General features: G+C 57.5%; 1 protein-coding gene across 5 annotated transcripts in view; it reads right to left on the reverse strand.

The window, feature by feature from the left end:
- The window catches only part of FBLN2 (fibulin 2), an 89,212-nt gene that overhangs the window by 52,718 nt on the left and 21,459 nt on the right, over positions 1-15,035 (reverse strand). For all 5 annotated transcript variants that reach the window (XM_026501442.4, XM_057311962.1, XM_026501445.4 and 2 more), the window contains exon 2: positions 6,043-7,410. In XM_026501442.4, the coding sequence (XP_026357227.2) occupies positions 6,043-7,351 (1,309 nt within the window). In that variant the 5' untranslated portion in view covers positions 7,352-7,410. The remainder of the gene's footprint in view (positions 1-6,042; positions 7,411-15,035) is intronic.

Below are 15,035 nucleotides of genomic sequence, written 5' to 3' on the forward strand. Positions count from 1 at the left end.
ATATTCACAACAAAATTCTACTGCTTACAAAGATGCTTTGCAGAAAGAAGCTAACAGTGGACCAAGGAGAGGAGCGTGTGCCATATTAACAGGACAGCAGGCACAGGTGCGAGCAACACTGGTCTGGGTCCTCGCTCCTGACATGTTGGTCCTCACTACAGCCTCGGGCACTTGCAACCATGACATTTTGTCAACAAGGATGTAGGGGCTCAGAAGGGTGATGTCGCCAGCCCCAGATCAAACGAGTGAGTGGAGGGCTTCAGACGGGGTCTTACCGCAGATGTGAAGAGCCCAGGCCCCCAGTTTGCCTGTCCTATTGCTCTCAGCAGGCCCCACACAGTCCTAAGCAGAGTCAGACCCTATTTCAAGGCCCTGTGGTTTGGGATGAGGAGAGGAAGGGCTGGCCGGGCCCTCCTGTAAGCTCTCCTGCCACAGCCTCGACAGGCCAGCTCCCCCTGCCTGCTCCGGGAGCCTGGAGCTCTAGCAGAAGGTGATTCTGTTGCATGGGACATGAGCTCAGGTCTCCAGAAGCCCAGCCTGGTTCCCTTAGGCCCCATACAAATCTCCCACAGGCCAAGACTGGAGAAGAGAGGGCAGGGTCTGCAAGGATCCTCTGGGGAACAGGGAGAGTCTGGGCAAGTCCAGTCCCTCTCTCCTGTGCCCCTGCAGCCACGGCCTGGAGATTCCGGGTGGCCTGGGGTGGGGGAGGGGGCTCGGAGGTGCAGTTGGAAACCCACAGATGTTGGGAAGACCCACTACTAGTCCTCTGTTCTCCTCCCAGCACCCAGAGGGAGTGCTGCCCTGCCCAAATAAGACCGCACCACCTCCTGCCTTACACCGTCAGTGGCTCCCCATTGCTTTTGGGACAAAGACCCACATCTTCACCTTGAGGATCAACACCATGGTGGTCCCCACCCTTTCCCCAGCCTCATACCAACCACACAGCCTCCTTCCAATCTAATTCCCTCCTTTCAGCTGCAGGGCCTTTGCATGCGCTGTGTCCTCTGCCTGAAGCACTGTCCCCTCTCGGCTTGCCACCTACCACCCAGTCAACAAGCCCTCATGCTCAAACATCACTTCCCCCAGGAAGCCTTCCTAATCCCCAGGAGAAGTCAGATCCCCGAGACAGGCTTAGAGAGCATATCTGCCTCCTTCCTCAGCCCTGGTCATGGCTCAGAACGTCACACCTATGTGACTACTGGGCTATCTCCCCCACTAAACCGTGAGCTCCCCAAGGGCAGGGACTGTGCTGGGCTTTGTTCTACACTGCCCGTTCAGTATCTGTCACAGCCACACACACACCAGGCACTCAGAAATGACAGGGATGAAGACACAAAGAAATACGAGGGACATCTGGATCCATCGTTCCCTGCACACATGTGTCCTTGGACCAGGGGCCCGATTCCTCTGCTGTAAACTACGCAGATTAAAGGGGTTAATTATCACAGAGTACTTATAATGGTGCTGGCGTAAGACGCAAGCACGACAATGTCTGCAATTAATAGTTACTGGAGTTTTGAAATTTCTCTGTTAACCAGAATGCCAAAGCATCCAAAGAGCCCTGCCCTGCAGAATCTGGTTATACGAGGCTCCCGAGGAACGGGGCTCCTTTCCTGCCACGTGGTCTGGGGGCCCACAGACGTCTTGCTGGATCCTTTCCCAGAAGGGAGAAACTCCGAAATCTTAAGGGCCACCCTGCCCCAGGACGCCCTCCCTTGGGGCCCAGAAGTCCCCCGGCTCCCTCCATCATACCAGCCCAGCGGCAGAAGGGGAAGGCATGCTCCAAAGTGCCCTGAGTGACAACAGACATCGGACCCCTTCTCCCCAGCCCAGGGAGCCAGGCATGTGGCTTCCATTAGGCCACATCTGGACATGCTCAGAGGCAGCCAGGATCCCTGGCACAGCTCCGGCTCAAAGACAGGACCCCCACCCCAGCCGGGCCCGGGGCAATGGCTGGAAACCTCCTTCTCCAGGCCCCAGGGCTGCCATGGCAACATGGCTGGGGGTCATTTCCGGCTCCGAGGCCGCCCACTGGCGAGCAGGGCAAAGCTACGTCCCCAGCTCCTCCGCACTGAGGGCCCCTCTGTCACTTGGGATGCCCCAGCCCTCCCCCCACAAGGTCCCCACTTCCCAAAAGATGGTCCATCGGGCCCGACCCCCGCCCATCAGGCTTCCCACCGCCCACCTTTCCCGAGCTGCGTGTACTCAGTTATGGCCATGAATAAATCTGTGTGTGCACTTATCCCTTGAACACCCTCCTCCCCCATGAGACCTCGGGAGGGGATGGCTGTGCTGGCCTTGTTCACAGGCACAGCCCCCAGCGCAGAGAAGTTGGGCCACAAACATCTGTTGAGGAAATAAATAGGCAGAATGAAGAGTGGAGGGTGACAACCAGTGGCTAACATTTTTAATTACTCAGCAAGTGCTAAGCTCCATGCCCAGCACTGGACAGGAATCAGCTCCTTTCAACTTCAAGACATCCCCACGAAGCAGGGACCTCCCAGCTGCTTACGGACGGAGAAAAGGAGGCCCAAAACAGTGAGCCACTTGCCTGAGTTACGCGGGCAGTGGAGCAGAGCTCGTGAGCTGGTGGGGGATGGCTGGACACGGGGTGAGGAGAGGAGGAAAGACGGCCGGGGGCGGTCAGTGGCAGGCTAGTCCTTATTTATCTGGCTAGGGCAAGCTCTCCCCACTCCCCGCTCCCAGCTTCCCACACCTTCCTTTCCTTGCACACCAAAAAATGCAGCTGCCTGTCCGTGCCCTGGTAATTATCTCTGGGCTCTGCCTGCGCTGGGCCCTCCGCCAGGACAGCCCTTGGATGGGATAGGGGACACCCCATCAGGGGCCCCTGCCCCCAAGCAGCCTTCATCAAAGGCCACACCCCAAAATCCATTTGAGAAAGCACAGGGCAGAGAAAAAAAAAACAAAACAAAAACTAGGGCTCCTGGAAACAAAGTAATTCTCCAAGATTCCAAAGGCCCAGAACCACAGAGAGGCCTCTGGGGTGAGGGGTGGGGGTGGGGGGCGGGGGCTGTGTCTATTTTGGAACCCTTGGAGGCTGCAACCCAAACACGCTGCATGCACCATGCTCCACGGCCAGGCCTGCAAGCGCTCCCTGGGCACACATGTACTTCATTACAGCCCCCACCCCACCCCACGCATGCTCCCCACATCCTGCAGGCTCAGGGCTGGGTAAGGAGGAGCCCCCTGAAGCCCACTGCCCTGGTTCCAGGCCACCGACTCCCACTGTGTGACCTGGAGCCATGAGCCACACCTCTCTGACCTTGATGTGGCCAGTTTTAAAGGAGCCCACCTCCCCAGCTTATGGAAGGATCAGGTCACAGAAATGGGGCTGGCACCTAGGAGGTACTCACTCAGCAAGGGTGAGTTCTATGCCCCACTCACCATAATGAGGCTGAAAGGAGAGCCATCTGGGCTGGGGGAGCCGCTGATCCTCCCACCAGGGCAGAAGGAGCCTGCAATTTCACCCCCTCACTACTTGTGCACAAGCTTTGCACACAGTCTGTGCCCAACATGGGCTACAGTACTTGACAGATGGGAAAACGGGGCCCAGGCCAATTGAAAAACCTGCCCAAGGCCACACAGCTGTGGGCAGCAGGGTGGGTATATGGGAATGCTGCAGAAATCCCGGAGGCCCCTCATGCCCCTTCCTCCAAGAAACCTTCCCACACACCACCCAGGCATCCCTCCCTCACAGCCCCCAGTCTGTGGATATGGGCCATAGTGGTCCATTTCTGCCTCCCCAGGGCCCACCAGGGCCTATTCACAGTTAATGCCTAACGAAGGTTTATAGAGAAGGTTCATGTATGAGATTGAACAAGACACAGACTCTCAGCTATGGGGAGGGATCTCTAGACAGCCAGACAACTGCCTAGGGTACCCTCAGAGGTGAGGCAGGGAGCCAGGGAGGGGTGTTGGGAGGGGATCAGACAGGTATAAAGATTCAGGGAAGGCTTCCTGGGGGAGGTGCTGCCTGAGCTGGCAGGGAACAGTGTGAGCAAATGGATGGAATAGAGGGGCTATGTCAGTGTAAGGTGTTCATAGGATGGAAGGGAAGCCAGGATGAGAAAGGATGGTGGGGGGTGGCCAGAAAGCCCCCACTGATTCACTCATTTGTTTACCCGATACTCACAGAACACCAATTGGGTTGCCAGGCCCTGCTGAAGGCCCTTAGGCATAGCAGAGAAAATGATAGATGTGGCCCTTCCACTCATGGCACTAACATTCTACTAGGGGTGACAACATTAAACAAGTTAACGATGTGCTAAAATGTCAGATATTGCTAGGAGAAATTAAAGCAGGGTAAGAGGAAGGTGGAGTGCTCTTTTAACTGGGTGGTCAGAGAAGGCCTCTCTGGGGAGGTGACCTGGAAAAGAGAGCTTAATAGAGGGAAGGAATGAGGCACAAGGACACCTGGGAGAGCATTTCAAGAGGGGGTGGCAAGTGCAAAGGCCCTGAGGCTGGAAGGTACCTGAAAGGGGCTAGGAAGCCTGTGCTAAGCCAAGTGGGTGAGGGAGAAGGTCAACAGGAACTAAGTGTTTATGCCCCACTCCCAACTTCATATGTTAAAACCCTAATGGTGGGGAGGGTCAGGTAAGCATCTGACTTCAGCTCAGGTCATGATCCTGGGGTCCTAGGATCGAGCCCTACCTCAGGCTCCCTGCTCAATGGGGAGCCTGCTTCTCCCTCTGCCCCCACACCCGCCCCACTTGTGCTCTCTCTCTCTCTTTCTCGAATAAATAAACAAAATCTTTAAAAAAAAAAAAAAGCCGTAATAGGGATGGTATGTGGAGATGACCCTTTGGAGAGATGTAATTAGGCCATGAGGATGGATCCCTCATGACGGGATTAGTGCCCTTCTAAGAAGAGATGCAAGAAAACTTGCTCCTTCTGTCTCTCAGATGAGATGCACCCTCCTCTGTCATGCAAGGACACAATGAGCAGATGGCCATCTGCAAACCAGGAAGAGGGCTCTCACCAGACACTAAGTCTGCCGGCCCCTTGATCTTGGCCCGCCCAGCCTCCAGAACTGTGAGAAATAAATGCTCTGGGTGTAAGCCCCCCAGTCTATGGCATTTTTGTAACAGCAGCCAGAATAGGGGCGCCTCGGTGGCACAGTGGTTAAGCGTCTGCCTTCAGCTCAGGGCGTGATCCCGGCGTTATGGGATCGAGCCCCACATCAGGCTCCTCCGCCATGAGCCTGCTTCTTCCTCTCCCACTCCCCCTGCTTGTGTTCCCTCTCTCGCTGGCTGTCTCTATCTCTGTCGAATAAATAAAAATAAATAAAATCTTTAAAAAAAAAACAAACGAACAGACTAAGACAAGGGTGATGAAGAGCCGGTCCGGGAAGTCATGGGGCCAACTGGGGCAGAGCCTGCAGCCCTGGAGAGAGCTTTGGCTTCTACTCTGAGTAGGTTGGAGCCCCGGCAGGGCGCCGCACAGAGCAGGGACAAGAATGACATGTGTGTTAACAGGACCCCTGGCTGGCAGGGGAGGCAGCCCTGGTCCTGGGCTCTTGCAAGGAGGCCCCATGAGAGACCATGTGTCTTCTGCTGTGACCTCAGAGACCAAGAACACAGCCACACCCAGAGGCTATTGGCAGGGGGGATGGGAGCTGGACCAGGTCTGCGAAACCTTCCACTTCCTGCCAGGGCACCTGTGAACCCCACTGGGCCCAACGTGCACTTGAGCTGGAACCCTCCTCGGGGAACCCCAGCCCTGAGAAGGTATGCCTAAGAGGCCCTCAACCACAGCCCCACCAGTAGCCCAGCACCTACCGCAACAGGGACCTCACCCCTACCCACCCGCTCTGCCCCCAGGAGTGCAGTGGTGGAGAAAGAGCCATCTCAGAGCCACCTGCCCTGTAGTGTGGGGGCTGGGCTGACTGGCCCTAGCCTGGCCCCACAGACCTAGCTTCCCCAGCCCTAGGCACCTGTGCAGAGAGCTGGGGGCCCTGACAGGGCCTTGAGGCTGCCCTTCCCTGGGCTGAGTGCCCCTGGAGGAACTAGAATAGGGTCTTACCTTCAGGGTCACCTCTGGGGACAGAATGAACAGAGTTGGGGTCTCTGTCTTCCTCTGGCCGAGAACGGGGCAGAACGGGTGGCTGCTTGGGCACTTCCTGGGTGGGTGGGACCCAGGCTGCCTCTTGGGGAGATGTGGCCAGGATGGTGTGGGTGCTGGGCTTTGTCGTATCCCCAGGAGAGCTCGGTGTGGTCTGTGACAGGGGGACACTGACCGTGCTTGACCCCAGAACAGTCCCAGCTCCCTCCTGCTCAGCACTGTGGGGGGTGGGCTGGGCTTCTGGGATTAAGTTCTCTTCAGGCCCTGCCCTCGCCTCTGCCTTGTCCTCTTGGGCAGGGAGACCAGGCCCCGTTGGGCCTGGAGTGGGTGGTCCATCCAGCCCCCTGGGGCCGCCTGCTGCTGGCTGCTCCTTGATGGCCAATTCCTCTGTCTCCTCCTGCCCTTCACCCTGGCTGTCCTCTGTCACTCTCCTGGCTTTGGCTTGCACTGGGGCCGGGGGACCCAGGGCAGCAGCCGCCGTGGGCCTAGGGAGAGCAGCCGGCCAGGGCGTGGCCTGGATGGCGGAGGACGGCTGACTGCCGCCTCCCAGAGCAGCCGGGCCCCCAGCGCCCGCCTGGAGCTCCCCTGCCAGGGCCGCTGCAGCTTCTGCCTCAGCCACCTCCTGGTCATAGCTGTAGGGGTCTTCGTAGTGTCGCTCGGGGTCACCCTCCTCCGCATCTGAGAAGTTCCCGGTGGCAGCCGCGGGCATGGCTTCGGCATCTCCACGGCAACCGGGGAGCTGGTAGCAGATGAGCTCGCCCCCAGTGTCAGGACAGTGGCAGGCCCGGCAGGGCGGCAGGTGGACAGTGTGGCCGGCGGCGTACTTGCGCCCGGTGTGGACACAGCCCACCTGGCCGCACTGCGGGCAGCTGTCGGCCGCCACCACGGCCTCGATGCAGTTAGGGGGCAGCTCTGGGCACAGCATGAACTGACAGCTGATCTTGCCACCGCCCGGCGGGCAGGAGCACTCGGTGCTGCCGAAGTCTACGAAGTAGGACTGGCCGGCCGGCACCCGGCCGCGCACAAAGCCGCCTTGCAGGCAGTCATAGTACTGGTAGCCCTCGCACGCACAGCCCTGCTGCACGCACGTGGCGCAGCAGGCGCCCGGCTCCAGCGCCTCCTCGATGCAGTTCTCCAGCGGCGGGCACTCGACACCCGTGCAGTCCTGCCTCGGGGCGGCCGTGCCGGGGCTCGGGCCCAGGGCCAGGGCCAGGGTCAGGGCCAGGGTCAGGGCCAGCCAGGCTCCCGCAGGCTCCCGGAGCCACGCCATGATCCCACAGCCGGCCCAGGTGCTGCCTCGAAATGAGCCGCCTCCACTGCTGCGAGGCCCTGGGGGAATGGGAAAGAACACCTGTCAGCGCCCCGGGAGGGGGGGGTGGCACACACCTGGACAGCCGCCCGCACACGCACACGGCTGGACCGCGCCTCCTTCCCTCCCACGTGTGCACCCCGGGAATACAGCCCCCGCGCATGCTCCCCGGCACGTTGCCCCGACGCACAGACAGGGGCCTCCGCCGTCACGCATGCGCCACAGGTGCCGGCGTACAGAGTCGCTAACGGGGCCCCAACTCTGGGCCACAGACCACCCCCCACCCTTGCCTGCCTTCTGTCACATGTCCTCTGAGTGGGAGCCTCCTGCCCACAGCCCCACAGCACCCCCCACACACCCCTGCACTCTCACATTCAGGGCACACGTCTAGTCTCTCACACCCTTGGTGACAGGCACCACGGTCGCTCACACACAGTTACACTGTCTCATCTACAGCCTCATCCACGTGCCAGGACACCACAGGTGGTCACACACACACACCCGTCCAAATGATTTCTCTCCCCGCCGAAGTCCAACTCGATCCCCAGCCATCTATCAAGAGGCGCAGCTGCCAGTCAGAGGATATGGTCAGGTAGTTGCTGGGCAGGAAGAAGCCCCCTCCCGGGCTGTGGCACAGCCCGCCAAGCCCCCCACTCTAGCCCCCAGACTGCGAGGCTCGGGAACACCGCCCACCCCGAAGACGCCCTTGGACTACAAGTTTAGCCACAGGGGAGGCTCCTGCCAATGTCCTCGGCTGCCTCTGCAAATGTTACCACCATTCCCAGAATTATTCTAGATACCTGCTGTCTTTAACACCCTCACCCCCCAAGTCCTGGCCACTCTTCCCCAGGAAGAGCTCTCCACTCTCTGCCCCTTCTCTTCGTTTCCTTGGCCCCACCCCAGCCCCAGCCTCACCTCCCATCTGCCCTGGGATATGCCCTCCCTGCCCCCCACAACCCCACTCAGCCCTTCCTCTGCAAAGCCCATGTGACCTGAGAGCAGCTGATCCCCACACACCGTGGCCCCAAGCTCTGTGGTGGCTTCCCTGCTCCAGCAAGGAAAGGTCCACGATCCCAGTGGGAACCGCCCTGACCCTGCCCTCACTCCCAGACATGGGCTCCTTCTCCACCCACCGCAGCGAGGCTGAGCTATTGTTTGCAGTCACTTTGCTAAAATTGTCTGGCTTTCTATAAAAAGGGGGGGAAAAAACAATAAAGTGGCATTTCTAGTATTTTAAGTGCTTGTCATTTCAAACCTATATATATAATAATTTCAAACATTTCAACATTCAAACAAACGATATAACAGTAACTTCTGAGAAGTTTCTGACGAGAGAAGAGAGGGAGCAGGGAGTGCATCCACCACTGTTTTCTAAAGGAAGCAGCTTCATGCTGCCACCCTCCCCACCCCCAGTGATGCCCAGGGCAGGGCGGGCGGACGGGACTAGAGTGGAGTGCAAGGACCTGAGCGAGGGGGGCAGTGACAGTGACTCAGCATCCAGCACAGCAGGACAAGGAGGTCAGCCTCTGCCAGCCAGTCAACCAGAACTGACTGAACGGTCCTATGTGCTGGGCTCCTTTAGAACTGGGGGGTGTCAGCAAATAAGATGGCTCCACGGCCATTCTGCCAACGCAGAGGCTCTGATGTGGGGACGCAGGTAATAAACCCACAGCAGTGCAGATTACTGAGTGCCCGGCAGTAATAAGTACAATGGAGAAATAAATGACAGAAAGCAAGGAAGTGGATCAGGAAGTGACTGGGGCTGTGGGAAAGCCTATTTTAGCCAGGGTGGTCAAACAAGGCTTCTTGAAGGAAGTGCCATTTCATCTGAGGCCTGAGGGAACCAAAGGAGACTGCCATGTGAATAGCTGGAGGTAAAGACATGTCTATATGTCAGCCAACCAAACAGCAAGTGCAAAGGGCCTGAGGCAGGACCAGCAGGAGGGAGATGAGGAACAGCAGAGGGCCACCATAGCTGAGCAAATGAGCAAGGACGAGTGTGGTAACAGCAGTCAGATCAAGCAGGGCTTCTGGCTCTGGCAAGCGCTGCTGGAAGCTGTGGAGTCTGGGACCATCTGATGGAACTCTCTACTTAAAGGGATTCACCTGGCTGCTATGTTGAGAACAGGGGAGTTAGGCAGGAGCAGGGAGACCAGGGGGAGGGCCAGGGTGGCAAGGGATGGAAAGCGGAATTATTTGGAAGGTAGAATTGACAGGATTGCTGATGGACTGGATGGGGTGTGACAGGAGAGGAGTATGGTAGAGCCAAGGTTTTGGCCCAACGACCTGGAAGGATGGAGCTCTGGCTTCCTGAGGCCGGGAAGGCTGCCGAAGGAGGGCCTACAGGGGGATGTGCAGCCCAGTTCGGGCCATGACAAATTTAAGAAGCCCAAGGAAAGTCCAAATGAATTTGGTAAAGACACAGAGGAAAATCCACCCCCACCCCCAAGCCGAGAAGCCATCTCAGGAGGTGGGTGGGTGGGGGAGGGGGCTCTATAAAGTGCAACTAGGAATCGTCTGTAGGGAAAACTGGGGCCTGTAATCTCCCCTGACCAGGTCGATGACCCTCTACCTGGAGATGGTGGGGCACAAAGGCCCAAAAGTGGCCCGAGTCCACTCTTAATAGCGTCATTTAAGAAAGGAAACCTTTACAAACCAAGACCCAAACCCTCCTCCCACCTCCATGTTGCTCACACGAACAATGCATCCCCAAGAGGCAAATATTCTCGCCACAGGCTGGCAGGCTTCTCCAAGAGCTTCTCCCAGAGGAACTTTGTTCCCAGCCAGCCCTGCCACACTCCACCCTGTCTCACATTCTCCCGCAAGTTGGTCCCCTAGTTCCTCTCGGCCCCCTGGGTGCCCTGGCCCTGGACCCTCACCCCAAGGGTCACATTCTGCCCACACCTAGGTGATTCTAGATCTTGGGTTTGCCCATCACCCCCACCCCAGACTGGGGGGAACTGTAAAGGACATCAGGCCCTGGCTTTGCGTACTCCTCATCTGTGGGGCAATCCTGCGCGAACTCCCCTGCCTGCATCTGTAACAATGACCACACCTCAGGTCACAGCAGGGGGCCCACAGGTCCTGGGGTGCTAGTCAGCCAACTCAGCGTTTCGTTTGTCCCTCACAGGGGGTTTTCGTTTTAAATTAGTTAACCAGGGGCGCCTGGGTGGCGCAGTTGTTGAGCGTCTGCCTTCAGCTCAGGGCGTGATCCTGGAGTCCTGGGATCGAGCCCCACATCGGGCTTCTCCCCTGGGAGCCTGCTTCTTCCTCTCCCACTCCCCCTGCTTGTGTTCCCTCTCTCGCTGGCTGTCTCTCTCTCTGCCAAATAAATAAATCTTTCCAAAAAATAAATAAATAAGTAAATTAGTTAACCAGCATTTACAAATTGGAAATGTTCACATGAAAATTTAGGTTTCTAAAGAAAGAGGAAAGGAAAGGAAAGGAAAGGAAAGGAAAGGAAAGGAAAGGAAAAGAAAAGAAAAGAAAAGAAAAGAAAAGAAAAGAAAAAGAAAAGAAAAGAAATTTCTGACTCCTCTTAAAAAACCACCGAGGGGCGCCTGGGTGGCACAGTGGTTAAGCGTCTGCCTTCGGCTCAGGGCGTGATCCCGGCGTTATGGGATCGAGCCCCACATCAGGCTCCTCTGCTATGAGCCTGCTTCTCCCTCTCCCACTCCCCCTGCTTGTGTTCCCTCTCTCGCTGGCTGTCTCTCTCTCTGTCGAATAAATAAAATCTTTAAAAAAAAAAAAAAAAGTCACCGAGCCCTAGCCACCCTGAGATGTCACATGGGGTATGGGCTCCTGTTCCCCACAAAGCCTATGTGGCCTCATCACTGACTTACACATGCTTGGGTGTCCTTGAATTCAGGGTCTCCCCAGGCTCACCCCTAAACTGGAAACCTCATCCTCATTCCCACTATGGTCTCCAGCTGGAAGAATGGAAGCCCGGGGCGTCCACATGCTGCTCAGAGTCTCGTGGTGCTGTCTGAAGGCTGTGTGCCCACCTGTGAGAGGGGTGGGACCCACGGAGACATGTTTGGAGGAGGTGGCCCAGTGGGGAGGGTCTTGAGCCTCCTTTAGGGTGGCTCACCTGGAGAAGAGCAGCCACGGAAAGCTCCAGAGCATCTCCACAGCTGCTCTGGGTAGGTCAGGACCCACAGCTGTGTATGAAGGGTGGAGGGGGGTAGAGCTCAGCTCCACAGGGGAAAAGCTTTCTCTAGGTCAAGCATTAGACCAGGCTGCTAGGGGGAAGGGGTGAGCTCCCTGTCCTTGGAGATAAGCAAGCGGGCCTGGAAACACACAGGTGAGAAGTAGGAGGGCACAATCTCTACGTTGCTTTTCTCAGATCCAAACATGTCCCTCCTGGAGACTCCAGCTGCTGTTTTCCCACGGCCCCCACAGCAAGTGGCCCCCTTCATGTCTGGCTTCTGCAGACATCCCCCCCTTCCAATCTAAAAAGAGGAGCCACAAGGGGAAGGGCTGAGAAAGGGAGGCTGACCTCCCTGCAGGGGGGAGCCCCAGCAGCCAGACTGTGGTCACAAAGAGCCTCCAGCCAGGCTGCCCGGTGCCTGCAGGCTGGATCACACACTCCCAAGGTGGGAACTTATCAGGGACCAGGGAGAGGCAGAGCCAAACCCGCGCGGCCTCTGCTCTACACCCATCCCACTGGCAAAGCTGGCGAATGTATGCACGTTCATAATAACGTAACTGTGATTATGACAAAGCCAGCTGGCCCAAGCGACCACAGGAGCAGACACCCTGGAGAGGGCCATCTACGCAGTTAGGTCCACAAGCATGTGCAGTGCACACAGGCCACGTCCTCCTGTCCACTGAGCTATCCAAAGAAATCTGCGGAGGTCCACATGCCCACAGTGGTCACCAGGTATTCATCTGGTGGTAGGTGGGGACCCAGCAGGCTCAGGCCACGATGCTGCTCCCTGTCCCTAGATCCACTCCCCGCCCTCCTCCACCCTGCTCTGCACACCCTGCTCTGCACCTGGAGGCTGACCTCTCCAGCCCACATCCCAGAGGCTCCTGCACCCCTCAATGGCAGCCACTTACAGCAGATCAGAGGGTGGGGTACCTATTCCCCATCTGCCACCCCCCTTCCCTCCAGGGCAGGGTTTGGTGGTGGCTGCCCCCTCCGCCAAAGGCCACGACTCCAGCTGGGTGACCCTGCTGGGTTCAGGGGGCGCTAAGGGCTCCCCACCGCCGCCACGACTCCAAGCACGGCCCCAGCCCCTAGAGCTCCCTCAACCCTGCCCACACCTCTGTTCTACAGCTCTTCATTAGCCACTCCTCTGGTAAACCTGGGAGCCCCACCACCCTGTTTCCTGCTGGGACCCTGCCAGACGCATCCCTGTGAGCACCCCACAGAAAGCTAGGTCAATGATTTGGGGTACACAGAGCACCAAGGATGGACCTTGAAAATAGAGCACGAAGTGGAACAGGTAAGAGAGAGAACAAGCTAGCCCAACACCATTCATATGGAGTAAAAATACCCACGCCCAAAGTAAAAGACACCATTTGCAAAACATGGGCAAACAGAAATGCACTGAGCAGAGCTGGACATCTGCCACAGTGGGAAACTGGAATGGCGTGGGGAGCAAAGATAATGGGAATAAACCAACCAATAAAATAAAAGCAGGACCCTGCGGAGACCAAGATAATAGTGTGTTATTAGTTGAGGAGTATAATTAACTTGACTCTTAGTGCCTGAGATCTAGCTGAAAAAACAGAAAGAATCCCACGTCCTAACTGGGCCCCTCTGTAAGCAGGAACCCCACCAGCCTGAGGGAGGGTTCAGGTGGGGGGTCCTTCCTGCACCCAGCTCCACAGTGGGGCATGGCCACACAACCACACCCAGCCAATCCACAAAGCTCATCCCCCCTTCGCTGCGATTGGTTGAGCTGGGCCTGGGGACCTGTGTGACCCGTGAGACTCAGAACTCCAACTTCTCCCGCAGGGGAGTGTGGCAGTGGGGACGCTGAGCCGCCTGTATGAGGCCTGGCGACTTCCACCTGGGTCTCTGAGGCACAGAGCCACCAGGGAAGACGCGTGACCACCCTGCCAGTGAGACCACAAGAGCCCAGCATCCATCCCTCCTGGTCACAGCCCTGGGAGTGTGAGTCCATTCTGGAGGCCCCCATCTGCCCGGAGGCCGGGTGAACACCACTGATGTCCCCAACTGATGCTGAAAGAAGGAGCCAAGGCCTGCCTAAATTCCTGAGCAAATTACATCAGTTGTTGCTCTCAGTTGCCAGGGGTCCGGGTGGTTGGTCAGGTAGCAAGAGGCAACCAGAACCACCGGATCTAAGCAGTGAAACACTGACCTTCCGGAGGCGGGACACTCCCCAGGACAAACGTCCCCAACACTTCAGCACATGGGAAAAGCAGGCAAGGAGACGCTGCTGTAGACCCACACGGGCCTGAGAGAGAACAGCCCAGTTCGTGGGGGGTTCCTGATCGGCCCCAGGGGTGAACAAACCCGATGAGAAAGCCATCTCAGCTCAGGGGGGTTCCAAGGATGGACTGAGGACCAGCCGATCGTTCTGTGAGGTGTGACGGCTGGCAAACGCCAGCGTGTTTCAAAGCTGAATACTTTTCTCATTTGTTATTCATCCTCTACTTAGCCATCGTGCGTCTACACTGCTCTAACATGTTTCAGCATGGGTCACAGTCAAAAGCAAAATGTCCGAACGTTCACAACCGTGAAATCCAGGTGACGGGTGTCTGGTGTCCTTTCTGGTCTTCTGGGTTTCAGTCTGCCACTCCCCACAATGAACGGCCACCATCAGTGTGGAGGTGGGACTGAAGGCCAGGGAGCCACCGACACTCACATCTGGGAGTGTGTCCAGCTCGGTGGGCTGAGTCTTTGACTCCCAGAACTGGAGACCCCGGAGCAGGCTCTGGGCAGGACCAGCGGGCCGGTTGAGGTCATGGTCCAGGCTGCTAGTAGCTTCGGTCTTTGTTGCTGGGACGCCTGCTGTGGGTGGGGGCAGTGGGGATTCTGTGGTAGCCTGGGCTCAGGTTCTCATGGGTGTGGGTGGGTGCGCACTCACGAAGCGTCTCTTCCCAGGAAGCATCCCCCGAGACAGGTGGCTGAGCACGCTGTGTGGAGGCATGCCTGCCGTCCTCCCTGCCCCCACCCCAGGGGTATGGGCAGCTCCGGGGAGGGGGGTCTCTGGAGTAGCAGAATCAGAGGTGCCTTGGGGTGCTGCTCGAACCTCAACTACCCTCCCTCACTCTGGCTGCAAGCTCCTCTCTCTGCTGCCTCAAACTCAAACAACGTAACTCTGCAGTAAGTTGGCACCACCCCCACAACTCCCATCCACAGCAGAGCCATCTGAGAACTCTCTGGGCTGGAAAGGCCACGCTGCACGCCCCACTTGGCCCTGGGAGACACTGATTCATTGCCGGTGCTGTTATCAAAAGTGGGGTCTCGCTTCACATAACGTCAAATCACAAGATAAGGAAATGCTTCCCTTCCCCGGTCCTCTGATCCTTCTGATCCTGACGAGAACAAGCTTGCCAAAGCTAGCAAATAAAAATACAAGACATGCAGCTGTGGCAAGCCTCAGACGAGCAACGTGCAAACATTCAGCCTAAGTGTGTCCTGCACAATCCTGGGGACGCGCTTATCCAT

This window comes from Ursus arctos, unplaced genomic scaffold (genome assembly GCF_023065955.2).
Source record: "Ursus arctos isolate Adak ecotype North America unplaced genomic scaffold, UrsArc2.0 scaffold_14, whole genome shotgun sequence".
In the NCBI taxonomy this organism is placed as follows: domain Eukaryota; kingdom Metazoa; phylum Chordata; class Mammalia; order Carnivora; family Ursidae; genus Ursus; species Ursus arctos.